This window comes from Neopelma chrysocephalum, unplaced genomic scaffold (genome assembly GCF_003984885.1).
Source record: "Neopelma chrysocephalum unplaced genomic scaffold, ASM398488v2 Primary Assembly neopelma1_60, whole genome shotgun sequence".
Lineage (NCBI taxonomy): Eukaryota > Metazoa > Chordata > Aves > Passeriformes > Pipridae > Neopelma > Neopelma chrysocephalum.
Genome location: NW_020897715.1, coordinates 4,744,801 through 4,771,346, shown reverse-complemented (window position 1 = coordinate 4,771,346; position 26,546 = coordinate 4,744,801). Strand labels below are relative to the sequence as shown.

The 26,546-nt window shown below is 39.9% G+C and overlaps 1 protein-coding gene across 1 annotated transcript in view; it reads left to right on the top strand.

Annotated features, from left to right (window-relative positions):
* ADAMTS5 (ADAM metallopeptidase with thrombospondin type 1 motif 5) overlaps positions 1-26,283 on the top strand; it is a 46,899-nt gene extending 20,616 nt beyond the window's left edge. Inside the window, exons 3-8 of the mRNA XM_027681550.1 lie at positions 6,958-7,125; positions 12,903-13,186; positions 14,348-14,531; positions 14,969-15,144; positions 15,757-15,932; positions 19,368-26,283. Coding sequence (XP_027537351.1) covers positions 6,958-7,125; positions 12,903-13,186; positions 14,348-14,531; positions 14,969-15,144; positions 15,757-15,932; positions 19,368-19,923 — 1,544 coding nt within the window. The 3' untranslated portion in view covers positions 19,924-26,283. The remainder of the gene's footprint in view (positions 1-6,957; positions 7,126-12,902; positions 13,187-14,347; positions 14,532-14,968; positions 15,145-15,756; positions 15,933-19,367) is intronic.
* The last annotated feature ends 263 nt before the right edge of the window (positions 26,284-26,546 follow it).

The window sequence follows — 26,546 nt, the reverse complement described above, 5'->3', positions numbered from 1 at the left end:
CCAGAGGAGAGAGTGGGAGGCTAATGCAGAAGGTATGGGCTGGTGATTAGACCAAGGAATGTTGAGCCAGGAGCTTCCTGAGTCCTGATCCCACGAGAGCCAGTGACTCACTGGGTAACCTTGGGCAAATCACTTGACCTGCTTTTGTACCCCAGTCATCCCAACTGAAAATTAGGGGGAAGGCATGACCTCACTGGAAGACACATGCTTCACCAGAGCTGAGCTTTTCTAAGAAAACAAATTACAGTGCCTGCAGCATTTTTTAGCATGCTGTGTCACTTTGCATGTGTCCTGTGGTCAAATTGAGTGCAAGAGTTGTACTTTGACAAGCTGTTCGGTTCAAGCACTAGAGATCAATGTGTGTCCATAAACAAGACTGTTGGCTTTTTTTCAGGAGAGCCACCATGATTTGTGCTTTAGCAAAAGCTGGGGATTGCTTGCTGTACATTGTGGACACCTTGTTTTCTTGCTTCTTATGCTTGAGATACAAGAGAAAAATTAATGAGAGTAGAGTAATCTCTGTTCACTCAGAGAACTTCTGAAGATAGTCTAGAACTATATATTAAGAAAAATCAGAAATATCCAAACTTCAAGAAGCGTTTGGACAACACTCTCAGGCCCATGGTGTGATTCTTGGGTCTGTCCTGTGCAGGGCCAGGAACTGGACTTCGATGATCCTTGTGGGTCCCTTCCAGTGTAGCATATTCTGTGATTCTGTAATTCTGTTTTGCTTCCCACTGCTTCTGGGAATAAGATAGCTGCAGTCAAGTGTGCTCCACCACACATCTAACTCCTGATTTCCCTGCAGAGCTCTTTGTGTCCCGATGCTTAGAGAGGATCGAAGTTTTAGCTGATATGTCATAATTGCTTTGGGGTATTCCCACCTTATATTAGGAATATACACCCCGTTCCTACAAGGCATAGGAATTTTTTTTGAACCCATTGCAGATATTATTTCCTGTTGGGCTGTAGCAGGTGTTGGCCTTCGGTAGTATTGGGGTAGGGAAGCCTGTGCAGTGCAAGGCCCACAATCAGCAACACAGACAGTGCAGGTGAACTGGGATCCAGGGACTATTGGCTGCTATTGGCTCCTCTTGCTCCTCTTGCTTCAGAATCTAAACTGGCTGAGCCATGCCAAGAGCCCCTTGCAGGTGATGTTCCAAAATATACTCCTGTCCAAAGAACGCAGGTTGCTGTCATACCACTTTCAGCAGTTTACTGAAGTAGTTACACTTTGTCTCCCCTCGAGGGAGAGAAGGAAGGCTGTGAGGAAAGGGTATCGATACTTTTAGGTGGTTGGTCTTTTTTCAGCTTGGGACAGAACCAATTCACAAGAAGGCTAACTCCACTCCCCTTCCATGAGGGCAAGCCCTGCTTCCTCGCCATCTGTTTCTTTCACCATTTTGTGCATTCCTACAGCATAACTTAACTAAACACCATCCTGCTGGTAAAATTATATTATGTCATTTTCACTCAGTGGGAACTGTCAACACCAGTAAGATGCTTCATTAAGTAGAAAACATCAGATGATCTACTAACCCATTCTCAATCAGTCATCATTTTACACAGCTGCTGGGAGCCCTTTCTTTTTTTTCAATAGCCTGGTTTGACGTTCATAGTAGTACAAAATGGTGTGGTGCTAAAATTGGCACTGTTTTTAAAAGCCTTCTTTATAAGATTTGTATTCCTTTAAGTCTTGCTTTTGTCCAAAGCTTTCTCTGGAGTTCTGCTGGCATACAGGATCACTTGAAGGATCACTTGTAACCTTTTAACTCAGGTTATTATGAAAGGGAGCACCCCACCAGTAAATGCCAGAAACTCCCCTAATGTCCTGAGCAATATGTGATAACACCAACACGTTCATGCATGCAAGGGGTGGGGGGGTGTGACTTTTTGAAGTAGGAAGGGAAGCGTCCCTTCTTTAATTTTGGGATGCAAAAGGACAAAGGGCACAGGTGTTGAAGTATTTTGTTGTTCTCACTTCTGTGCTAAAAAGAGTATAACGTAGCTAGGCAGTAGAGATTACAGAACCCTGTGATATTTTGAATTTTGATTCCTTTTAATGAAAGGCAAAACCAGCTTTAAGCGTCATTGGAAGTTTGTCCTATGCTTTAATTACTTTTAAGTCTGGTCAGAATGCCTTAAAAGGCGAAGTTAGGACAGAGGGAAATTAAGATTGGGATAAGAATTTGGATTTTTAGTTTCCATAAAATCCTTTGAAATTTGCATTCACGGTGTTTGTAAGTATGCATACAAAGTTAACTGGCAAATCATTTTAACTGGCAAATAAGTATGGAGAGCTAAAATCCATATATTTAATGCTATAAACAGCTAACGTGACTGGTGGCTAATTTAGAAGCTCAAAAACTGACAATCAGGATTATGTATTATTACTTACTGCTTCTTAAATTATTTTTGAAATTTTTAAACATAACAAGAGAGATTCACAAACACTTTGGGAAGCTTCTCCTCAAACAGCTGAAGTCTGCCAAGTAAGTGTCTTAGTTCTCGTCATGCATTAGAACAATGGCCTGATTTAATGTGACAAAGTAGACACCGTTAATGAGGTGTGTCCTCAGCTCACCCCATTTACCACTGTAAAGTATAGAAGTTATGCTGCACTCTAATTAAAGGTGAAGCCAGTAGCTTGACACTTTCCAGAAGATGACCCTGTTTCAGATTCCTGTGCTTTTGCCAAAGTATTGGGGATGAAATGTTCTGTGCTGAATAGTCTCCTGAGAAGCATTTAATTTTATTTATTTACTCTGAACTTCTCCACAGAGACTGTCCAGCCTTTTGTGAGAGGGAGACTTAAATTTTAATCATGTTATGAAAAAATTTTCAATCACTCTGCTCAAAGTGAAGAGCTTGAAATTTGGCTGCAAGCTTCCTCTAATCTGAAGGATATTTTTTTCTATGTGAAGGAGAAAAAAAGAAAGTAAGGAGAAGAATTTCAGTCCACAATTCAGCAGTTTCATTCTCTGCAGAGTCAGTGTGTCTCTCAGAGCTGAGAGAAAAGGAAACTAAACTGTCTTCAGGACGGGAAGATGGAGCAAGCTAAAGCACAATGTACTGCCTGGCCTGCTCCAGGGGCACTCACAATGCTTGGCTGTAGGGTTTCCATAGTTTGATGTGGTGTGACCACATTGCTCTGACAGTAGGTAGTCTGAGCTGAAATTGCTTACAAATTGCACTGCAGGAGGAGCCAGGGCTGAAAAACACATGTAGGAAAGGCAAAGAGGCCCTTTCAGAATGTCCCAGGTAGCAGAGAAACTTAAGAGGTGCTCAAGTTGTGCATTCGGAAGCATCAGCATTAATGGGGCTGTGAATATGTGCATTGCATTAAGTCTTTAATTATGTGCTCACATGGAGTGTCCTTCACATAAAATGAACAGTTCCAAAAGGTGAAGTACAGTTATCCAAGAAAGGGATTCATATAGAGAGCAAAACTGTATCCTAAATGGTTGGAGTTTTGAAGAGTGGTATCACAGGCTGGTAACCAGAGGTTAAGAAACTTGAATTCTGCCCTACAAGACTGAATGCTTCATATCACAAAGTTTTGGGTAGTTCTGATTGGTGCTATAAAATGTTGAGCACTTTGAAAAATTAAGTTCTCAAGTTGCTGGTTTCAGCTGTCATTCATATCCTACGCTGAACATGTGTTGTGTGCCATGTGATGTTATTCAGCCAAACTCTTCAGATCAGTTTTCCAGCTTTTTTTATTCACCCAGAGATGTTTACTACCAAGCCAATGACTTAGAAATGAAACTCCTTTTCCACTGAGAGAGCCTCATTACCTTATTTCACAAGCATGCTGCAATGAAGTAATTTTTACAACTATGAGCACTCTTGGGACAGTAAATACAAAAGCATTCTTCCTGCAACCTTTGAGCATACAAGTTGTCTCAGAGAAGATTGCTCTAGTGAGCCTTAAGTCTAACCAGCGTGGCATTTTCTTGCTGGCTGGGCTAATTTTTTGCAAATATTTCTGTTCCGTTGAGTGGTAGTATGTGCATATTGAAGTGAATGGATTCAAGTTAAATACAAGAAAGTGGCTGAAACTCCTGAACAGCTCTGCAAAGCAGTGTGTGGCCCTGATTTAAATGAGGGGCTGTGCTGCATATTGAGGGGTCCATCAACAGAAGCCAGGGGATAGGCCTGAAGCCCTGCCCTGCTAGGGTTAGCAGAACACTGGTGAAACATGCTAACAAGGAGGTATGAAATGTCAGCAGAAAATGGTTCTAGTTACATTACTGCTAGGCATATGTTGAGTTTCACTAACCTGTCAGTTCTGCCCACAGTTCTCAGCTGTGAGGTGTGACCTGGTGCTCCTCAGTGCGTTAGCAAGCTCAGAGATAACACAGCATAGAACAGCAACCAAAAGTAACATCAACTTTGCGTTTCCTGAAGACGCTCATTGTCAGTGTCTAGGACTTTGGCAAAGTCAGAGGCAGTCCTCCTTGGCACAGTAGCTGCTGATGCATCAAACCCTCACTCTGGTTTGATGCACTCTGTCAAACCCTGTGACACTTCCACAGAATTTACTCTGTAGATTAGAAGTGATGCACTGATTATTTGGTTACTCTTGTCAGAGAAATCTATCAATCCAGAGAAATGAAGTGAAATAATAATGTTAGTAGTAAATTATTTTGCTCAACACCAGCGTTTGTCTTAAATAAAACAAAGTTTCTGTCATCTCTTCAGAGCACATCTTTATGTAGTGCTCTATCAGATTGAAACTCAACATGTACCTACTGATACTCAGTTGTGTCTCAGTGCAGTATAAAAATAGCATTATCTGACCATATACAGTAAGTATTGCCAAAGAAAAGTGGGTTGTCTGAAAAAAATAAGCCCAAATCTTGCATATAAAACACACTAGAAATTAGATGTGCCTTCAGTGTGAAAGTTTGATTCATGTTTATGTTTTTGCAGCAATGTACTTGTGATGTAGCACTGCAGTAGCAATTAGCAACAGGAGTAACAGAGCAAAAAGTATGAACTCCCATCAGTGTTAACCCAGGTTCCTTGAATAAATTCTTACCAGCATTTATTAGGCATTACAGGACCTTTTGTTCAAAATACTAGCTCTCTTTGAATGTTGTTGGTAAATGTGTGCACATGAGGGGAAGAGAGAAAAAAAGATAAATGCCCTCTTCATTCTCCTTCCCACCTCCCCTCCAGTGGGGATTTAGTAGCTGCAGAAGACAGATTGGCTCTTCTCAGTCCTCACTGCTACAACTGGGAGTGATAGATCAAAGTCCTCTTGTCACTTTTCCTGTGGCTCCATCCTTCAGTCAGGAACCCAGCGTCTGAGTAAAGGCTGCCAGATGATACCTTGGCTTCTTTCACAGGATAGAAACCCTGATTTCTGACCTCTTGTAACCTTAACACAGACTTCTCGTCTGACAGCTACTTTTGTAATCGCAGATACAGCTCAGCAGTGAGTACTGCCTCCATCTCTTTTCTCTTGACTTCTCCCCCAAAGCAGATGAAAACAACATAACGGCAAGTTTGTAGAAGGAAAATGGGTAGAATTTGCTGATTTTCTTCTTTTCCAGTCTGTACTGTACTTTTTACTGCTATTATTACTATTGTCATGCCTGTGATCATGGATATCAGAATATTTATCCTACCATCAGTGTCCCTTGTGTCACCTTACAGCTAGTCTACAGCAGTTATACCAAAACACGAAGCTGATGGTACATACAAGGCTTGTAGTTATTGCAGAATAGTACAGTATGTGTCTTTCAGGGCATCAGGTTTATTTCTCTGCAGTGGCTTTGATGAGTGGTCTTTGTCCTTATTATTAAAGGACTCTTGGTCTAGCCCTGGATGTCGGATTAATCATCTCCTGGCCTAGATTGAAGACTGTGAGCTTGAGCTCTCTGCATCTTTATTCCCATTCATTCTTCTACCTCTTGGATAGTAAGTTGGCTGCAAAATGATCTAGTGCAGGCATGGAAATTAAAGTTATACCTGATGTTTGCAGAGGGAACAGGGTGCGTTATCTGCAGACTATTATTGTTGCCCCCCCCAAATGGGGGTCACTGATCTACAGGAAGGGTTCAGAGAATCATAGAATAACCTGAGTTGGAAGGGACCCCGAAGGACTGTCAAAGTCCAGCTCCTGACCTTGCACAGAACAGGGTCCCATCATGTACCTGAGAGCGTTGTCAAATGCTTCTTGAACTCTGGTGGCTTGGGGCTGTCACACTTACAAGAGCTCACATAGCACTGGACTGAACTCCCCTCTAACATAAAGGATTTTTGAAAGTTCCATCATGTGCTGCTTTATGCACACATTATTTTGTGTTCTGAAGTATAAATATCCAGTACCACATACATTTAAAAGTAAAACCCAGCAAAACTAGAACCCTAATCAAAACAAACTAAAAAAACCACAAGACTCTATGTGAAAGAGACTGAGAACATTATTCAAATGGCTTATGTATTTGATATTATAGAGGGTACTTGCACTTAAGCAAGGTGTGCACTTTAAGAATTTATATAGAGGTTGTTGGTTGCATCATAAATACTTTGATTTTTGTCTGTTTTAAAAGATGTTGTAGCACCTTCCTAGACAGTTGCAGAATGCCTTTACAGAGTACAGTATTAGTCTTTCTTGCAGAAGATGATTTGGAAAAACAGTAAGGGCTAAATTGTTGACTAATATAATCGAGTACAGTTCCCTTTACCCTCCATCAGGTTTCAGTTAGTTCAATGACATGTCAGCTGATGGCGTTACTTCTTTGCTATATGTAATGGTGTAAACTGTCACAGGTTTTTTGGTTTTTTATTTAGGCGGAGATACCACATTTCAAGTGCCCTGCTTTGGGCTGCTCTTTAAAATTTGAGAATGAATTATACAATTCATTTTGCCATGACTGTGAGCTCCAGCTGGTAAATTCTGTTACGGATAGTAATACAATTTTTTTATTTGTTTCATATCTATAGGGCACTTGCTTGGACTTTCCCATGATGACTCCAAATTTTGTGAGGAGAACTTTGGCTCCATGGAAGACAAGCGCCTGATGTCCTCCATTCTGACCAGCATTGATGCTTCAAAACCCTGGTCCAAATGCACTTCAGCAACTATTACAGAATTTTTTGATGATGGTCATGGTATGTATTTTCACACCTTGTGTCAGCTATATGTTACTTTTTGCTGCGATCTATTTTTTAAATAAGAACATTTTATGGCAGCTTGTTCGTTCCTTGGTCATCTTCAGGACTATCTTGGATGTGATTGCAAAGCTAGGCAACAATCTAAAAGCCTGGCAGAGTCTCACCCTCCCTCCAATGGTTCAAATTCAAGAGAAAAGAAAGAGTTGGTGGAGTATATGTTGGCAATACTGTGGTTTGGAAAATTGAGAGGTTTATTTAAAAGGATGAAATTAGTCTCATCTTCTGAAATGCCACAGATATGAGCTCAGAGGGGTCCTTTAAACAAAGGGCACAAGGAAAGGGCTTTTTCCTCACAGAAATTAAAGTGGGTGATATGGTCTACCTAGAGTTAGCTCTTGTTACCATTAATGGCATTTATTATGTTTATAATGCTGTTATATTTATTACATTTATAATGCCATTGTATTTACTATGTAAATACAACTTCTCTGTGCTATATATGGTAAAAGGTAACTTCTGCCCCAGGAGCTTACCTTCCAAAGTCATGTAACTATTATTTGTTAAATATGAAATTTACCTCTTGGAGAATGAGTGTAAAACTTTAAGGTAGAAATAAAAAAGCATAGTCTTCACTCTTTAATGAGTTTTAAAGTCTTCAGTATGCTCCCAAAGCAACAGCAGTTCTTAAATAAACCACTGAAATTCCAAAATGCTGAGATAAAAATGACATAATTGAGTGAATATATCAAGTTGTTATGGTAACTGAAATGCTTATGGATAAAAACCGTGGTATGTCTGCTATATGTAAAGGTTTGCTCTTAAATATTTTGTCGACTAATTTCAGTGCTCTCTGAACTATTTTCTCCCGTTTTTCTTGATTGGAGAATGACTTAATTTTTTCTCTCAATTTTATTAGATCCATTAATCTGTACTGTCCTGTTTTATGGTCCATATTGTTCTGGCAGTGACTTAATATTACCGAGTTAGTTTCCACATACAAAGAGAACTTTCCCTTTTGATTTTAGTTACTGAGGTACAGTTCAGTCCACTAGGGTAAAAAAAGGGACTTCTCCCACCATGCATAAATAACCTCTTAGAGAGCAAAAGGAACTCTGAACTACTGTTCCTCTTCTGTTCCTCTCCTGCTGCAGGCGAGTAGAAAGGTTGTATTTTTCCTTTTTCCTTTTTTTTTTTTTGGTGACCTGAGTTGTTCTCTTTACTGTACATCCAGTGAGCTGCTTTTACCAGCAGTAAAGCAAGCAAAGAAAGCTTTTCTCCCACCCACCTTACCTTTCGCTTGTTTCTATCTGGAGGACGCTTGAAATTTGGACTCTTATTCGTGAGTTGGGCCCAGTCTCAATATCGAAGGTGGGCCTGTAACAGTCTGTCCTGCAGGTTTAACAGCATAACTCTGCCAGTTCTTTCATGTATAACTAGGCAAGAGCTTCACGTCCTTCAGAGCTGCATTATGGTCTCCTTGTTCATCATGAGTGCCGAGTTCCTGCACGAGAAGTTTGGCAGTCCTCAGCTGCTGACACTTTCCCTTGAATCATGGAGTCACGGAATGGTTTGGGTTGGAAGGGACCTTAAAGATATGTAATTCCAACCTCCTGCTGTGGGCAGGGACACCTTCCACCCACCCAACTTTTCACAATGTCATGTGTTCTTTGCTGCATGTAAAGGACTTACAATCTGTCAGTCTGTTAAGGAATGGGTTAGGGTATATTGCCTTTTTGAAAACTCATGAGTAGTTATCACTCAGGTATGTAGTCTTAAATAAGAGTTATTGATGTGATGAAATAATTTATAGAAAATTTGAACCTCTCAACACAGAGTTCCATAGTCCTCTGAGAATTAATGTTGCTACTGATTGATGTGATTTCAAATACGCAGTGTTTAGGAAATCTCTTTTCTTGATAGATCAGCCCTTCAGAGACCTTTCATGAGTAACAGTCTTCTTTTCTGTTGAAATTTATAATTTTACAGTTATTTTAAATCAGAGATCAGTCTTAACAGAATGGAAACGCTATCCATGAAGTAAAAATGGAAGTCAGTGATTTAAACTGCACTTTCTTCAAATTATTGTGCTTGAAAGGACATGCATTATTTTTGGAAGGGATCTTGTAGTTTTATTTTCATCTTTCAGACAGTGAATTAATCCGTAGCTCCATAATTCCCATTTGTAATGCATTGAGTGTATCAGAAACCACAGGAGCCTATTAGAGCAATGCTGTCTATCAGCTTTGGGCTGATAATGGAACAGTGCAAACATGCCACAGTTCTGTGCTTCCTTCAGATTAAGTATGTGTCTACTTTTTGGGTTTAGCTTAGATGTGGCAGAGGTACTGTTGTACAGTTTCAGTGTTTTCCCTTCCTTTTGGTTTTCAAGAAGGAGCTCCCCTCCAATCTTGCCAGAGAAAGAAGAAAGTCCTATCTCTTTTAAGCGCTGCTAGGGAGAGGAAACAACCCTCACTCATTTAGGTGCAATTTCAAGAAGTGCAGCAGGCACTATGTAGATCTGAGCGGGCATGAGCGTATGAATTGTGCTTTGGGATGACAAGCAGGGCATGGCAGCATTGGCATGAGGAAATAAAATGGTTCATCTGCTCCTTCTTATGGGCAAGCAAAATTAAATATGAGTGAAGTCCAGAAGTTTGCATCTGTGAGCACTATTGTATTACAAATGAAGAGTCAATGTCTTACCAGAGCTTTAAGCAAGCTTCTCATGTAGATTTAGATATTCACCCTGTACTGCTGTAATAGAAAGCATTACAGTCTTGTCTCTAATTCCTTGACATGACTTTGTCAAATACTCATATTCCTAAGTTCTAAATTTGGAAAGTGATGTTGGGGACTGTATTATTCTTATAAAATGTGGGTACTTACCATGTAGGTAGCTACTCCTAAACTGGGTACTCAAGTTCCCATCGTGGTGCAGAAAGGTCTAATCAATGCCATCAGCAGCATTGCAGCTCATCAGTTGCCTTAGTGGTGCTTAATTACACCATAAACTTGTTTGCCTCAGTAGTGAAACACCTGACAGCTGACTGCATTGCAGACACCAGCATTACATACAGCTAAAGTCAGCTAAATAAATCTCAATATAAATGTCTTGTCCAAGGTCAACCAGGAGGTCTGGGGCGGATCAAGATCCTGCTTCCCTGTGTCCAGAGGCCTGCTCTGAGAATGATAAACAGTGTTGTCATGATATCACCATTTGTTTTACACTCATGAGATGACCCCAGACAGCAATTTGACATTTAGGAAGAAAAGGCTCAGTTAGTGTCCAGAAGAGAGTGACATTTATTTCCATCTGCTTTTAGCAAAGCCTTTCCAAAGGTACTAATTGCCTTTATTGTCATGCCAACCACGAGGCTGTGGTATGACTGCCTGAGATTTATTGTGTTCAGCCACAGTGCTCGGTGCAACCTGAAACAAGGACTGTTTGTATTTTAATTAATTTATATCCTGCTTATCTGCTTCCTGCACAGATCTTGTTCCACCTTTTTTTTCCCCAAGATAGATTACACAAAACATTGGGGGAGATAATGAGAAGGCTTAATTAGCACTGTCATCAGCCAACAATGTTGTTCTATTCCAGGGCACAAAGATGTTCTTTGGTACTCAGGACAAAAAATGGGAATTGCAGAATATACATGTTCTGTATGTTGAAGTGTAACAGTGATTTGAAGCCCTCTCTGCCTTCTCAACCAGGGGGCCCAGGACAAACTTTTCTCCAACTTCTCAACTCTTTTTTCACCGTTGCAAGTAGGAGGTTGGGCCAGCTCGTGGTAAAAACACCTGCACTTCATTGCAACCTGTCTAAACATAGACACTGCTACTCTCTACCAGTATATTTTTTTTTCCTGTGGGGAATCCTTAGGGGTGTTCACTATCTTCAGTTTTGAATTAATGTCTTCTGGAGGGGAAAAATGCTATATTTTCTATGTAAGCTTGTGAAACCTGTTTGTTATTCAATGTGAAAGGTATTTGAATGGGTTTTAACTAAAATGATTGACAGATAAGTATATGCAAGGATGAGACTTTTCTTTCTTTTTTCTCTAAATTTGTATTTCCAGGCATTTCAGTCAAGGTAGATCTCAGTGAGGGGCAGAGGTGTCTCTCATGGTGAAATGAAGTGTTATTATGATGTTTTAAAATACTGAATAGCAGTTCTACATGTGAGTTGGATAAATTATAGGGACAATAGCAGCGTATAATAATGAATGTTGATACACTACTGACTTCCTATCACTGCCCTAACAATGTTTTAGCTTCCTTCCTCATCACAAGGTATATGAAGTAGGATTTCCACTATTTCTTACTTTTACAAAGTGTATTTTTGCCAGAACTTTTGCCAGTTATGTGTTTTTCAGAAACTCCAGAAAAAAGATAGGTGCTTCCTCACTCCTCATCGTGTCTCTAATATTTTACACTACAACAACCTTTGAATGCCAGGGTACTTTTAAGTATCTTTATCTCTTGAGAGTTGGCGTTGTCACACCTTGTTTGCATTAAAAAAGTCGGCATAGTCCAGATAAGGGTGGGGTAAATCAGGGTCAACAAATGGAACACGTTTAGCAAAACAGAGAGTTTTTGGTAATGCAGAAAGCATTTTTGGCTAATTTGGCTAATGGGCCTTGGTCTTTAGAGGAACGAAATAACAGTTGCAGTAAGTATGCGTTCTGAAAGGAGAACCCGAGTTATTGAGAAATTAGGTATTTGGTTTGTTTAAATTCACTGCCATAGCTTGAAATTCTATTCCATTTTGTGTAAATAGTAGAGGTTTTTATAGATAGGCTTTTCTCACCCATGATCCGACTGAAGAACACTGGTCTAGATTCCAAAGTGAGGTAAATTGTGGTAAGTTATTTTGGCCAAGGATAAGTGAAGCTTGCCCAGACCACATATCCCTTTCATGAAGTGTAAAAGAGGTTACACTGAATAAATAGTTCTGCATGTCAACAAGTGAGGTTTCCAGTAGTGAAAAAATAGCTATCAGTAGATACCTACAACATAAATGGGAATTTTCATGTTTAGAGTATGCCAGGCAAATCTTGACCACTGCAGGAGATCTTAAAACACATATACAATTCTTTATGGTTTTGTAATTTTTTCTTCCTGGTATTTATGTATTTTTTAATTAATGGATAGCCCTCTTCAAACTAATTCCATAAGCAGCTGAGTATCATTCTTTAGAAGGAGAGTCCAGCTGACATTTACCACTAGCATTGGTTTTGATATGCAGCTTATATTTTCCCTTTGGTCTGTTAGGGTTTTTTCTTTTCCTTTTGTTTCAATGTTTTTCCCTATTTTTTGTCTAAGTGCCTCATTGGCTACAAATATGTGGTTTTTGATATTTCTGACATCCCTTTAGAAGCTTTACCATTTCTGACATTCCGTCTCAGAACTCAAATGACAACTTTGCTTACTTTGCTCACTCCTTAAATCACAAACTGATAGTGTGGAATGTGTCCAGAGTCATCGCATAAAGGAAACCAGGATGGAAGGCCAAAGAGACCTGAGTAAAACTCACTTACATGCTCAGATCGGAAATAGGCAGCTTGACAACCCGGTGTGCTGCTGGGTGAGAACACAGTGGCAGCAGTACGACCTTGTGCAAAACCTGATGTCACCTCAGAGAGCCTCCCTGTTCACGTCAGCTTCCATTGAGTGAGGTTTCCTGTCATCGTTGTTCTGCCTTACCTGACGGATTTGCAGCTCTGCAGAGAAGAGTAGGAAACGAGTAGTAACGGGTTGGATCGCTCTTTTAGGTAACTGTTTGCTGGACCAGCCGAGGAAGCACATCGTGGGCCCCGAGGAGCTGCCGGGACAAACGTACGATGCCATTCGTCAGTGCAAGCTGGCCTTCGGGCCCGAGTACACCGTGTGTCCCGGCATGGACGTGTGCTCTCGCCTCTGGTGTGCCGTGGTGCGCCAAGGGCAGATGGTCTGTCTGACTAAGAAGCTCCCTGCTGTCGAGGGAACACCGTGTGGAAAAGGAAGGATCTGCCTCCAAGGAAAATGTGTTGACAAAACCAAGAAGAAATACTACTCGGTAAGTTACTGGCTGTGACCCCAGGGGATTTTAAAAGGCGTGATCCTCAAATTGCTGATTTTTGTGGGAGTGAAAGGGACTTTGTGGAAGTCAGATTGAAAGCTGCCTTATTTTTTTAGCACGTAATTGGATTGCTATTGGTGAGGGATATAGGAAAAATGCTGCTGAGGTTCAGGAAGCATGTTTTCTTCTTGAAGTATGAAAGCCTTCATTCCTGGAAAACTGGGAGCATCCTTTCAGAGTAGATGATATGTCCATTCAGTAAATCAGTTATCAGGACATAGCTCTCTGGGCTTCTTGTCCATGGAATGCAAGATAAATTAAAGCCGTAAATTTAATTTACATCCCTCATCTGAAAGGCCCCAGGACCCTAATTCCAGTGAAGGAAAAGGTTGATAAAGTTAATACAAAATATAATTTCTGGAGCAGAGAAGTTTGTACCTCCAGTGACAGAATCTCCTCTGTCCACTATGCATCTGAAGGCTCATGAGAACTGTCAGTTCAGATACTTCTAAATTTACTGGGTAGAGAGTAGCCCCACAGAAGAGGTGTGGACTTGTAGAGCTTTGTGAAAATATTTGCAAACTATGAGAACCATTAAAATCAAGCTACAACCCTTATAACGCCCTGTTTTACAGATTTATAGACTTCTACGTGCTATTGCAATACTGTTTCTAGGTAGCCAATTTAGCAGAGTTGACAACTCCATCTCTTGCTGGTAATTCAAAGCAATGCCTACACATCACAATAATTGGATTTAATTAGTCATAGATTAGCTTTATGAACATATTCTGGGAGCCAGACCCCTTGAAACCAGTTTAAAGGGCCCTTTTGGCAGGAAAAGCAAAAGATAAGAGAGCAGCACCTGAGACTTTGGGCACTCTTTCTGGTGCATCGGTGTCTTCCGTGGAACAGTGTGAAGACAGCTGTGTGGAGCAAGGCCTAGTATTGCCTTTGCCAAATTAGATGTTATCAATGTGCAGATAAAAGACAGAAATTAACTCTGCTGGGAGAAAGAAGGCTCCTGAGACCTGTTACCCCTGATTAAAGTGACCGAAGAATTGCCTTCAATGAGGAAAATATTAGCGGTGACTTTGAGATGTCACAACTTCATTCGCATTTGGATGATGAACTTACCTGCTACTGTTTCTTACGTTCCAGGCTTCAAGCCATGGTAACTGGGGCTCCTGGGGGCCTTGGGGACAGTGCTCCCGTACCTGTGGTGGAGGGGTTCAGTTTGCTTATCGCCACTGCAACAACCCAGCTCCCAGAAACAACGGGCGGTACTGCACGGGCAAGAGGGCCATCTACCGCTCCTGCAACGTCGCTCCCTGCCCCGCCAACGGTGAGTGCCTTCGTGCTCCAGCCTGTCTGTTCATAGACAGTAAATACTGAATATCTGCTGTAGAAGGACACAGCAAAGGTCCACTGTAGTTTCCCCAAAATGTATTTACTAGAGCAAGAGATTAATTATTAATACAGTATCGTAATTATTCACCCACATCTCCCCCAGATGCCACAGAGAAAGGACACGTGAATGAAAAAAGATTTTCAGTCCTGGAAAATGAAATGTAATGCAAATTTTAGACCTTTAATGCTTATTATGCCATAGGAAGATTTCCAAGCTAAAACAGTTGAAGGATTGGAGGGCCAGTTCTAAGTAGAGAAGTGACGTGATGTATCTTAAAAATTATGTAAAAAAGAAATTGAAATAACAGATGGACATAATGATATTTGCAGTGTGATCTGAAATAGCCACTAATGATGTGAATAATTCTGCAGCTAAGTCTTTTCGACAAGAGCAGTGTGAAGCAAGGAATGGCTATCAATCTGATGCAAAGGGTGTCAAGACATTTGTTGAATGGGTCCCCAAGTATGCTGGAGTACTTCCCGGAGATGTCTGCAAGCTCACCTGCCGAGCCAAAGGAACTGGCTATTATGTGGTGTTTTCTCAGAAGGTAATGGCAACTCCAGTCATGATTTCATGCTCCAGTGCAGAAGTGTCCTGTATCTAAAAATCTTTCCCTTCAACCAGGGAAAAGAAGTCAATCCTATGATTCAGAGATTTCACTGTGTGATTAGATTTAATGGTTTGATCCACTGGTTATACATTAGGACCAGAACTGGTCTCTAAAATGAGATGAGTTTTTCCACATCTCAGTATGTGAATTCATGAAAAATATGAGCCTCTTAGTGCTCTCTGCACCGGTTTGTTCTCAGAAGTGGCTAAAGGGGTTTCTGCCTGGAGTTTTCCATTATTCTGAAATTTTAACCCTGAATTAGGTGTAGGGAGTCCAGAGTAAATCTTACAGAGCCAATTAATTTAACCAAGTAGTATAGATGTGACTTGTCAGTTTGTCCTATCAAACTGAAAGTTACCTGTCGCTGCTTTCAGCACTTTACTAAATTGGTTTTGTGCTGGGGATGTTAGAGAAACTCAGTCTGGTCTGTCAGGCTCTGTGTTCTGAGTAGGTGACATACATAAGTAACTGTGTCCTGCCAGTTGGATCCAAAAAAGTCAGACTTTTCTGTGGCAGTTTTAACTGAGGCTCATTTATTTGATTGCCCAGGTAACTGATGGTACTGAATGTCGACCATACAGTAACTCAGTCTGCGTCCGAGGAAAATGCATCCGGACTGGTTGTGACGGCATCATCGGCTCAAAGCTCCAGTATGACAAATGTGGGGTGTGTGGAGGAGACAACTCCAGCTGCACAAAAGTCATGGGCACCTTTACCAAAAAGAGGTATTGCTCTCAAGTATTGCTAAATGTATCTCGTGCAAATAATAACTCTGATAATGTGCTACTTTCCGTATGTCTCTCAACGCAATTTGCTTTCATATGAAGATTGGGAAAAAAAGTACATTGCCTGTACTATACTGCACTTTCCAGATGTGTACAGCTGGCTCTTAGCATTACCCTGAAACTGGCAAATCATCAACTGGCAAAACACTGTACCAAGTTCATTTCTGATACAAAGTGCCAGTGATGCAGGTGAGCACCCTATTAATGGGAAGCCTGCCTAGAATAAGGCATAGCAAGTCATCCTACTTGCTAATCTTGCTGTGTCAGATGGATTATGGTTCCTAGAGGAGAGAGAAAAAGGAAGAGAAGAATGAATCAGAAAATTTTGGGGATCAGAATTATCTCCATATCTCTGAAATTTTGCATTTCCCAGATGTTGCATTAGCAAGTTATGCCCTGAGAATGTTTTTTCATCTCATCTGTTCTGAATGACAGTGAGGGCATTCCACGTGATGCACATTCCATGTATAAGTAATGGAGAGAAACAGACAGCTATAAACATCTTCCTTAATAGTTGAGAGGGATTATACCCTGAAATCACCTTTTCAACTGCTGAGTATGTGTGGAGTTTAGATAACTAGATGAGATACCAGAAGTAAACATTGGCTTGAGTATGACTATATCCCTTCATGTCCAATGGCATAATATCAATCTCCAGATGGATTTTTGTAAGTCAAAATATTTATAGTAGTTATCCATTTTTTTCTGTCAGAGTTCACCTTTTAACTGTAATAAAACTTAACGCGTTAAGTAAAATAAAAGGAACCGCCCTCATGGTTTTCCTTCACCACATTGAGGGGGCAGTAGGCTTTGTACTGAGATACCAATGTCAAGTCAGTCTCCTTTATGTCTGAGCTCATTTTCCTCCCTCTCCAATTCTTAAGATTCATAGAAAAATGAGGATTTTAAATTATCATTCATATAGCTTCCAGGGTCTAAGAGGATTGCTGTAGAGATCCAAATGTAGGAACTTTTAGTTGACAATTACCACTCAGAATCAGTGACTGCATTAGTGAAACATCTTTATATATAAACTTGATTTTGTTTTATATCTTCCAAATTCTTACATAGCATATTGAAAGCTACCAGAAGTTGAAATATGACTCCTGAAATGACCTTTTATTTCTATGCATTTCAACATAGAGATTAATAGCAGTCAAAAATGGCTTTGAGAGTGAATTTATTCTAAAAATAAACATAACTAATCTTCTTCCTGCTAAACCAATGATTGGTCACCTAATGGTGCCAAAACACCTCTGCCAAAAGGAATGGCTTTCCATACAAGTTAGCAACTATATAAACCAAATCTTTTCCAGTTTGTAAATATTGAAATGCCTGGGATGTCTAAATGAAGACAGTGGGAGATATACTTCATATGATTCAGTAATAATCCTTATGCTGGGATCCAGCCTCCAGCAGAAGTGTTAAAGGGAGTCCATGAATTTCAGTGAGGCCAGATTTGTAGAACTGATATACTTGGAAATGGAGAGGTTTATTATAATTAGTCCTGTGAAGTTCCCATTTTATGCCTCAAATCACACCTCTAAGTGACATGAGACTGGCCAGAGGGAAAAATATAAATTCAGCCTCGATGCATTTTAAAACGTTGCCCCTTTTGGAAAGTCATAATCAACCAGTCACAAATATCTTCTAACTGGATTTTGATTGGATTTTGGACTGAAAAGGATTTATTTTTACTGGAAATGTTATTTGAAACTATTCTTTTATGCGAGTAATTGACTTTAAAATAAACCCCTCATTAAAATAGTGAAATCTTAATTGTCTGTAAACAGTTTTTACAGTTGTGTATGAAAAGGCAGTGGCTGTAGTAGAATTGTCTTTCCTCCACTGAAAAATGGCAGCTCATGTGTTGCTGTCCATTATAAATCAAACTGTAGCAATCTGTACATTAAGTGTACAGAAAAACTTAAATGCACAAGTATTTCCCATTGCAGACAATTGCCATAACAACATTTGTTTGTACTTTTTTTTCTTTCAAAGCAGGCAAAACAGAATCTTCTGGGAAACTTGTTTCCTAAGAACTTTTTTTTAAAAGCTCTAAAGCCAAATTATCAGAAGTTGGGAAAGAGGAGAGTTAATCCTGCACATATTTCTTTGTGCACATGAAGTGTTACAGTTCTTTATGCAGATGACTTGAATTCTCCAGTACTGCTTTTAGGTTTTGAACAAATGATTTTGTAACCTTAATGACATGTTTTAACAGACTTATCCTGGCAACTGTTACGTAAAAATATTTGTGCAGTGCTGTAGAGCAGAGACCCCAGCCTGGGTTTCGCACCATATTCCTTCAGCTTTATGGAGGTGCTAAATCAGTAGAGTTTTAGTCATTGTCCCATAACTGCTGGAAATAGCGGGGAAATAGCACAAGCATTTCATGTGTAGTATGTGCTCTCTACTTGTGCAGCCAGAAATTCTCAAAATTAGCTGTCTGTTCTTTGAACAATCCCAAAGGACACCCCTTCACTTTTATATATTTTTAATGTATTTTCTCATTAAGCCTTCCAGGTATAGGATACTCGCAGTATGGTTTTGTCATGGATTTAGAAATGAAAATACGTCTCCGAAGTCCAGCTGGTAGCTTATAGCTATGTATAGTCTTTACATTTTTTTCTATGTATCAGTAAAGTTAAAATAACATACTTGAGATAGTGACAAATTCCAGCACACTTGCACATTTTGAATGCTTGTCACTTTCGGTAAAAGAGTTTAATACCTTTTTCTAAATCTGAGTTAAGACATTCCATAAGTAGCAACAGAGAGAACTCTGTGATGATACAAATGAAACATTTGAGTGCCCCTCTTATTAGACAATTAATCTTTGGGTTTATGAGTTTCAGAGTAAACAAATTTTTTCTCAGTGATCAAGATTATTTTTAAATGTTCCCAAGGTACCTCTACCCAGCTGTTTCTCTGCTCATGCTTTCCTTAATCATCATTTTAGCAAAGACAGCAAGAAACAGCTGTAACCAATGCATATCTCATTATCTTTTCCTTGGCAGGCGACGCATGCATCGTATTTCGTATCTCCCACCCTTTGGTGAAATATATGAGCTATCTGTTATTTTTCATTCCTCTTGTATCTGACTTACGTAAAATTGTTACTAAAGCTAAAGATTAAGCAATCTGAAAGAAGTGCAATAGAAATTTCTTCAAGAACATAAAGAACAACACAGTAGACCAACAGTGGAACCTGGTCAAATTAATCTAAGATGAGCCTCAATCCAGCTGGATTCAGGGCCTGAGCTGAATGAAGCGAGATGTGTCATACCAATGACTTTGTGAGGCATTGCAGTAAGACTTGGGGCTTATTTCATGCTAGCTACTGAATGCTCTTCTTTCTCTCCCTGCATTCAGCAAGGGCTACACAGACGTAGTGAGGATCCCCGAAGGGGCAACCCACATCAAAGTTCGGCAGTTCAAGACTAAGGACCAGAGCAGGTTCACTGCCTACCTGGCCCTGAAGAAGAAAAACGGTGAGTACCTTGTCAATGGGAAATACATGATCTCTACTTCAGAAACAATCATTGACATCAACGGGACTGTCATGAACTACAGCGGATGGAGCCACAAAGACGATTTTTTGCACGCGATGGGACACTCTGCCACAAAAGAGATTCTGATTGTGCAGATACTGGCGACCGATCCAACGCAGCCCGTGGATGTCCGCTACAGTTTCTTCGTGCCAAAGAAACCCGGGCAAATGACTAACTCTGTCACCAGCAAAGTGACTCCGCAGCTCACGCAACCCCGCTGGGTTACGGGGCCGTGGCTCTCCTGTTCTCGAACGTGTGACACAGGATGGCACACCAGGACTGTCCAGTGCAAAGACGGGCATGGAAAACTAGCTAAGGGTTGTCTTCTCTCTCAGAGACCGTCAGCATTTAAACAGTGCTTGTTGAAAAAGTGTTAACCTGTGGTTGTGATCTTCTTTAAAAGAGGTTTGATTAAGCCATTGTTGACATACTGGTATTAGGTCTGCCCAGACAGAGAGAAGCAAAGGCTTCAATGTGCTTACATACAGTCTCAAATTATGGGCAGAATCTGCCTATTTGGACCAAATGAAGATGTGCACTGCTTTAAGTAATAGTAGGGTGATCTTAATATGTCAAAAAAAACTAAGCATTAAAGTTGTTACAAGCCCTCTGTGTCTGCAAAAATGTAAACTAAAATAATGCAAAAGAAGAAGAACTAGTGAATGGAGGAGCCTGGGATATTTAAAGGTTACAGAATCATCTCCCCTTTTTCACCTACCTCTAATACAGTATGTCCTTAGAAAATGTCACATGTACCCATGATCCCACAGTAGCTTATTTTATACTGTTTTGTAAATATCTTTCATTCAGTATGTCACTTTATATGACATGGTTCTATTAAAAAAATGAAAAGACAAACTACATAAGCGAAGTGATTGACCAAAGTATATCTGTAGCCCTTTTGGACTTGGTCCATTCTTCAAAAAGGGCCACAGATGTTTTACTGGAAAATGAAGAGCTTGCTGCTGGTTTTAAAAAGTAATACCTTTTGATTTTGACAAAAGGAAATACATTTTCATGCTAGGAATTTCCTGACAGTATATCATTATTCTATGACAAATACTGTGTTTCCACCAAGAAATCTCAGAAGGAGTGTTGCAGCAGCCTGCAGACCAGGACACCCCACGTGTACATTGCTCAAATACCAGGACCATCAGCAACTCCTCACCATGTGTGTGTCAGGCATGCACAGAAGGAGGATTTGGCTGCTAGGAGGAATTTGTGTACACTGTGCTTGTAAACCTTTCACTTAGTTCCAGCTGTGCCACAGCTTGGGGTCCTTGTTGTCGGTTAACAATAGCTGCTAGCTGCTTCTTTCCATGAAACAAAGGCATACTGTATTTTGTAGAAACTAGTTAGAGAACCAAAAATTACAGGTAAGATAATCAAGTGTCTTCTAACTCAGATATTCTGAGGCTGTGTTCAGCTGCTTTCTCTGTTATTTTCTCTATGGCTTCCACCTTGAATCTAACAATGTGTAATGTACCTACATCTTTTCAAGAGGCTATAAAGGTCAAAAAAACACAGCAAGCAGTTAATATTTTATCACTGTTTTGTCCATCGTGTCTAACTCTGGTATTCATCTTACCAGCAAAAGTTTGTAACTATTTGTCTTTTTTGATTGTTTTGTGTGTCTTTTGGGGTTTTTTAAATCTATAGAAGGCATTCATGTTTTGTATATCTACCACATTTGGGAGGAAGAGGGGTCACTAGGAAGTCAAACCACATCAGGATGTGGAGGACTTGTCCAATATCAATAAGACTGTTTCCACAGTACAGGCAGTAGCTGGTAATAGTTTTCATTGGCAGCAGTTCCTGAATCCCGTTATTATCTGGTAGAAGTTCTGTTACTGAGGATGGACATTTCACCTTATGCAGGTGGAGGCCTGATAGCAATCCTGTTAAAATTGCTTCTTCTTATGTCAGCAGGTTTTGAATTAAGCCCCGAGATAACAGGTAGTGAAAGAAACAGTTAAAAAACACTGATGGAAGTAGAATCCCATCTGTCTTTTATGCCTTTGTTCATCCACACAGGAGAGCCCAGGATCACAGGAGGATTTTCAGACAAACCTCACAGCTGTAAGTCACTGGTACTCGAGCACCTCAGGCTCTTCTGAAAATCCCATGAAATCAGGAGGGAAAACTTGTTGGAGTGTGTAGCAAGAAGGGCAAGTCTGACTCCAGGCTGACACAAACATGTTTTTGCAACTGCGGCATGTTTGTATGAACTCTTAGAAATCATGTGATGATTTCAAAACAGCATAGAGTTGCTACATCCACAACTGTGAAACCTGGAGAAGTATCTATTTTTGTACCTTGTTCTAAATAAACAGTAACACGGGCAGGGCCTCCTCCTCTGTTAAATGGATCACCAACAAATGCTACTAATCATCTTCAGCTTTCAAAACCGGTGTGGCCTTCTGTTTAGGAGTAGTCCCTATGCAAAATCGTGGGTCTTGAGGAAAACTCCCCGTTTAATCTTGATCCCACCTTAAGAACTGAGAGGCTCTGAATATTTGCAGAGAGCCTTCTCTGCCTGTTAAAATAAGATCACTTTGAAATGCCTTATTTTCCTTTCAGGTAATCAAATTTCTATACTTATCTATATATTACCCATGTTCTAGAACCTCTCGAAAAAGTCAATAACATATAGAAACCATCATGAGAGGGAAAATCAGGAGATTTAATGTGTCTCAGCACAGACTTAACATTTGTCTCAGCATACAGCTGCTGCATTAAGTGGTATTTGTTTTTCTTATGTTTTTTCATAATAGAGACAGAATGTACAAGTATTTGTGTTTTCATGATGGTAATAATTTATTATATATTCAAAAGGATGAGTAAAGCTTTTGGATGCTACTTAGGCTCCAGAAGAGTAATACCATACGCGGGTATAAATTTAAAGCTTCCTTAGATCAAGAGTATCTTTTCCACTGAAAGAGTTTATTTATATAAATATAAATAAGTATGAGAACAAACCACTATAGTGACTTTACCCTTTTCACCAGTGTAGCAATGAAGCATATTATCATGAGCAAAGAGCAGTTGCCCTTCTATGGTGAGAGGGCAAAGGGGACAGACCAAGGCAGGACCCTAAAAGTGTAAGATAAACTAGGTCAGCCTGCTGTAGTTAACACAGCCTGCTGTAGTTAACTCTTACTTTTTTAGGTGTTCTTGGTAGTCAGATTCCAATTCCAACCCTTCCTTCTGTCAGTCATGGCTGTCTCATGTAACTGATGAATGAAGAATTGGTGGAAGGTATCTGAGTTTGTCATGTCCACCTCTGTTCCCAACTTAATTCTGTGTCACTCACTCTGTTACATCATTGTTTACATCACCACCTAGTGTTGCCAAGCTGGAGTCATAAAATGCACCTAGGGGATAGAAACCCAGAGTTTTGCTCTTGGCATATTAAGGAACAGTCCTCAGTTAAATTCACACTGACTTTGGGACACGCTTAGGGTGCCCTTAGGTGAATTTGGACCTCTAAGCTTTGGTGTTTTTTACAGCATCTGCTTTTCAAATAAGAGATTTTCATTAGGAAAAAGCCTGTCAACTTTGGTTTGACTGTATACAAGAAATCAAATTTAGCTGCCCTCCTGTGGAAACAGTTTTATCACAAGGGGGAGAGGGAATAATCTTGTGGAATAATAACAGCTGTTTAAAAAAAGAAAAGGGCAACACAGCACTGAAAAAAATAAAGTAATTTATTGTTTTTACAACTGGTATGTGAATGGATGTAATGAATTTATTTATTCTTATTTAACAAAATACCAAATTGTGCAAATTCTATATTTAAAATGTTTTGCTATCATCTCTGTCTCTCACTTTCTCGCTCTCTTTTAATTTATGCTTCAGATTTGTGTTGAAAGTATGCCTTGTGAGTTTACATAATATATGGCACTGGTTATTTTTTTTTTGTATGATTTTATTTAGAAAACTTTTTTCATGAAACAGGAGTATATGTGTATACATGTGTGCACACTGTATAGATGTATATTCTTTTTCTGCTACCATCTTTTACTTAGAGTAGGTTCTAGATTTGTAATTTTGTGACACCTTGTGCTCAAAGCTCCCTGTTACACTTACACTTCAAAAATCTCTCATCTAGAGAGTCATAAAGGTCTGTGGACTGAAAAAAACCCATAATGGCTCCTGAAGAAGTCAGACAACAGATTTGCTTCGCTTAGACGTGCAATTCGTGCTGCACTCCTCAGACTGACCACTGAGTCTGGTGCTTCCATTGAAGCAGGCACAGACTTTTAGTAACTGGGAGTCCTCTATATGTGAATGAAGTTCCTGAGTTGCCAGGGTGGCGAGTCTTCTCTTATACAGCTTCTTACATTAAAGTGAAAACACTAAAGAGAAAATCTTGGATGCCTCTTTAAGAAATAGCTTAAACAATGTATGATTTGGTTTATGAAGCCTGAACCATTATAGAAGGTACTTTTCCAGTGTTTTCACTGTTTATATACATATATAAATATGTATATATAGCTATAAAAGTCAAAAGCCCAGTTTGGAACACTTTTCAATATATTACTTCATTGTATTCTAGCTCTTTGCACCACATCAGGAAAAGTTAGATACAAAAAAAACTAGTAAAGCATGTTTCCATGAAAATAACAATATCTGTTTTACTTCCACTTTTCATCCAGTTCAACTACTGCAGAACTCAACGGAACTAGTATTAGGTCCAGTGTAAGGGGAAAAATGTGATACAGACAAATGTACAGCTTTTCTGCGGTTTATTTAACAATACAAATGACTCCTGTAGCCACTTCACTGTAAGGGCAGTACTACAGACTGCTTATAAACAATTTCAAGCTGTTGAAAGTCCCTTTGCCTACCAGTGCCCACATTCACCCAAGTTAAATTCCAGCTCAGCCTCTCTGCACAGCCCCTGCTGCCACCCAGGCACTACCGAGGACCCAGGGCCAGCCACGAGGCTTTAAATGAATTAGTGGTGGCCAGTGGGTGATGCTGCCTCACTCAAGACACAATCCAAAATGCCAGAGAGTGGCTACAAACCGGGTCCTTGAGGATCTGCAGGCCAGGCTTTAAATAGGATTTGTAGGGATGGCTCATTAACAATTGTGGGCTTTCAGCAATATGTTTAGGTGAATGTTTTTCCTCATGCCAATGAATGCCATGGTGTTCTTTGTCACTGAGGGAGATGGAGCCTATGACAAGAGGCAAAATTGGATTCTCTAAGCATGGGCTGCAATTTTCAGGAAAAAAAGTTGCTTGGTTTGGAGGGGTTTGTTCCTTTTTTTAATTAAGTGATTAATTTTTATAGAGCTGCCAGAGTGCATCATTGCACTCATACTTGTTATTTGCAACATTTTCGAGAGGGTTTTTTCTCTGGGTACACTGATACTAACTTGTATGGTAAAGCTAATTCGACATTCTTGCTTTAAATAGCATTGCAAATGCAGGTATTTCTGGTTTACCAGGTGTACCAGTAATGACTCTTAATGTAAGAGAAAGTAGCTGGGACCCCAGAAAGTGGCTTTGGGCCTTAGAAGATTTTATGACAAGTGCAAGTTTTCAGTGACAGAGTGCAAAATTTGAAATGCCCAAACGCAGGTGAGTGGTGTAGGAGCTTCTCTCCAGGCACATCATACCAAGCACCCCAGTACCACCCCGCTGCTCTGCACACTGCAGACTTACACGTTTAAGACAAAACCCACAGCGTCGTTCACTCTGGATGTTGTCTGTGGGGGCTCATGGTCACTGTAAGGACAGTAAAATCATCTCCACACACATCAGCCTGGCTTAGTCCGTGTTGAAACTCATACATGGGCACATGTAGAGCTTCCCCGTGGCTAAATGCAAAGTGCATATTTTTTGTGTGTGCATGTGTATGCTTGTGTATATATAAACATGTACATGTACATACATCCAGAAGCGAGTTTTCGGGGTCTCCATTACTCCCACTCACAGGGGAAAAAAGTTACACTGGGTTTAGTTGTATCTGCATAAATTTAGAGTAACTTCATTACATCATTTGGCTTTGCAGGAGGTGCTTCAGACTTATACCACTGTAAGTGACAGCATAATTTTAATTTATAGTAACTGGTTTACACTATTTATCATATGAACTGTGAAATCTTCAAATAGTTTATCATATGAAACATAGAGACAGTCAAGCATAAGTGCATTGTTAAAATCCCATCAGATACAGGAAAAAATACACTGAATTCAAGTTGGAGACAGTGTATAATCCTGTACAGCAATAAACCCCTTTAACCTCTATAGCCAGGTCATCTGCCCAGCACCAGATAAGATAAAACGAAAGAGGTATTGTAGGAAAGACTAAGGAGAAAGCACAATGGTTGGTTTTGCTTAGTTTACTTCACGTGCCTCTTTATACACTGTTGGTGTCAGCATATTCTGGGAAGTGTCACTTTGTGCATTACAGATAACTTGGCTGAAATACCAGTACCCTTTGTAAAAACAAGATGTGTCACAAAACTCTTTTTTCATCCTAGTATGTGTCCAACTGAAGAGTTAACATTTTTAGAGCACTACTATGTCAGCCAGTTTACATCCTAAAAATATGTTATGCAAAATAAAGATTCATTTGAACTGAATTGTACAAGTCTACACTGTACTATGACACATTGAAGGCCAATATTTTGTTTTGTGAACTATTACATATGTATAATTTACCAGTTGTAATCTTGAAACTTTTGATTCTGTGATTTCAGTAAAAGTAATAAATACAAACTGTATCATAGGTCCAAAATATTTGCTTATATGGTGTATTCGGGGCAACTGTTTGCTGTTTGTGCCCCACTACAGACAGAAGAGCATAAAGAGCTGATTTCTACATTAAGGCATAAATATCCTTTCTGTATGTAAACACTGCACTTTAGTTGTGGTTGGGTGCAGTTCCAGCAAAGTGTTTGGGGGAGTCAAGACACAAAACAGGAAAGTGCAGAAGGGGGTATTCGGTGCCCTTCCAGAGCCTCATACAAAGATCCATCTTACAAAG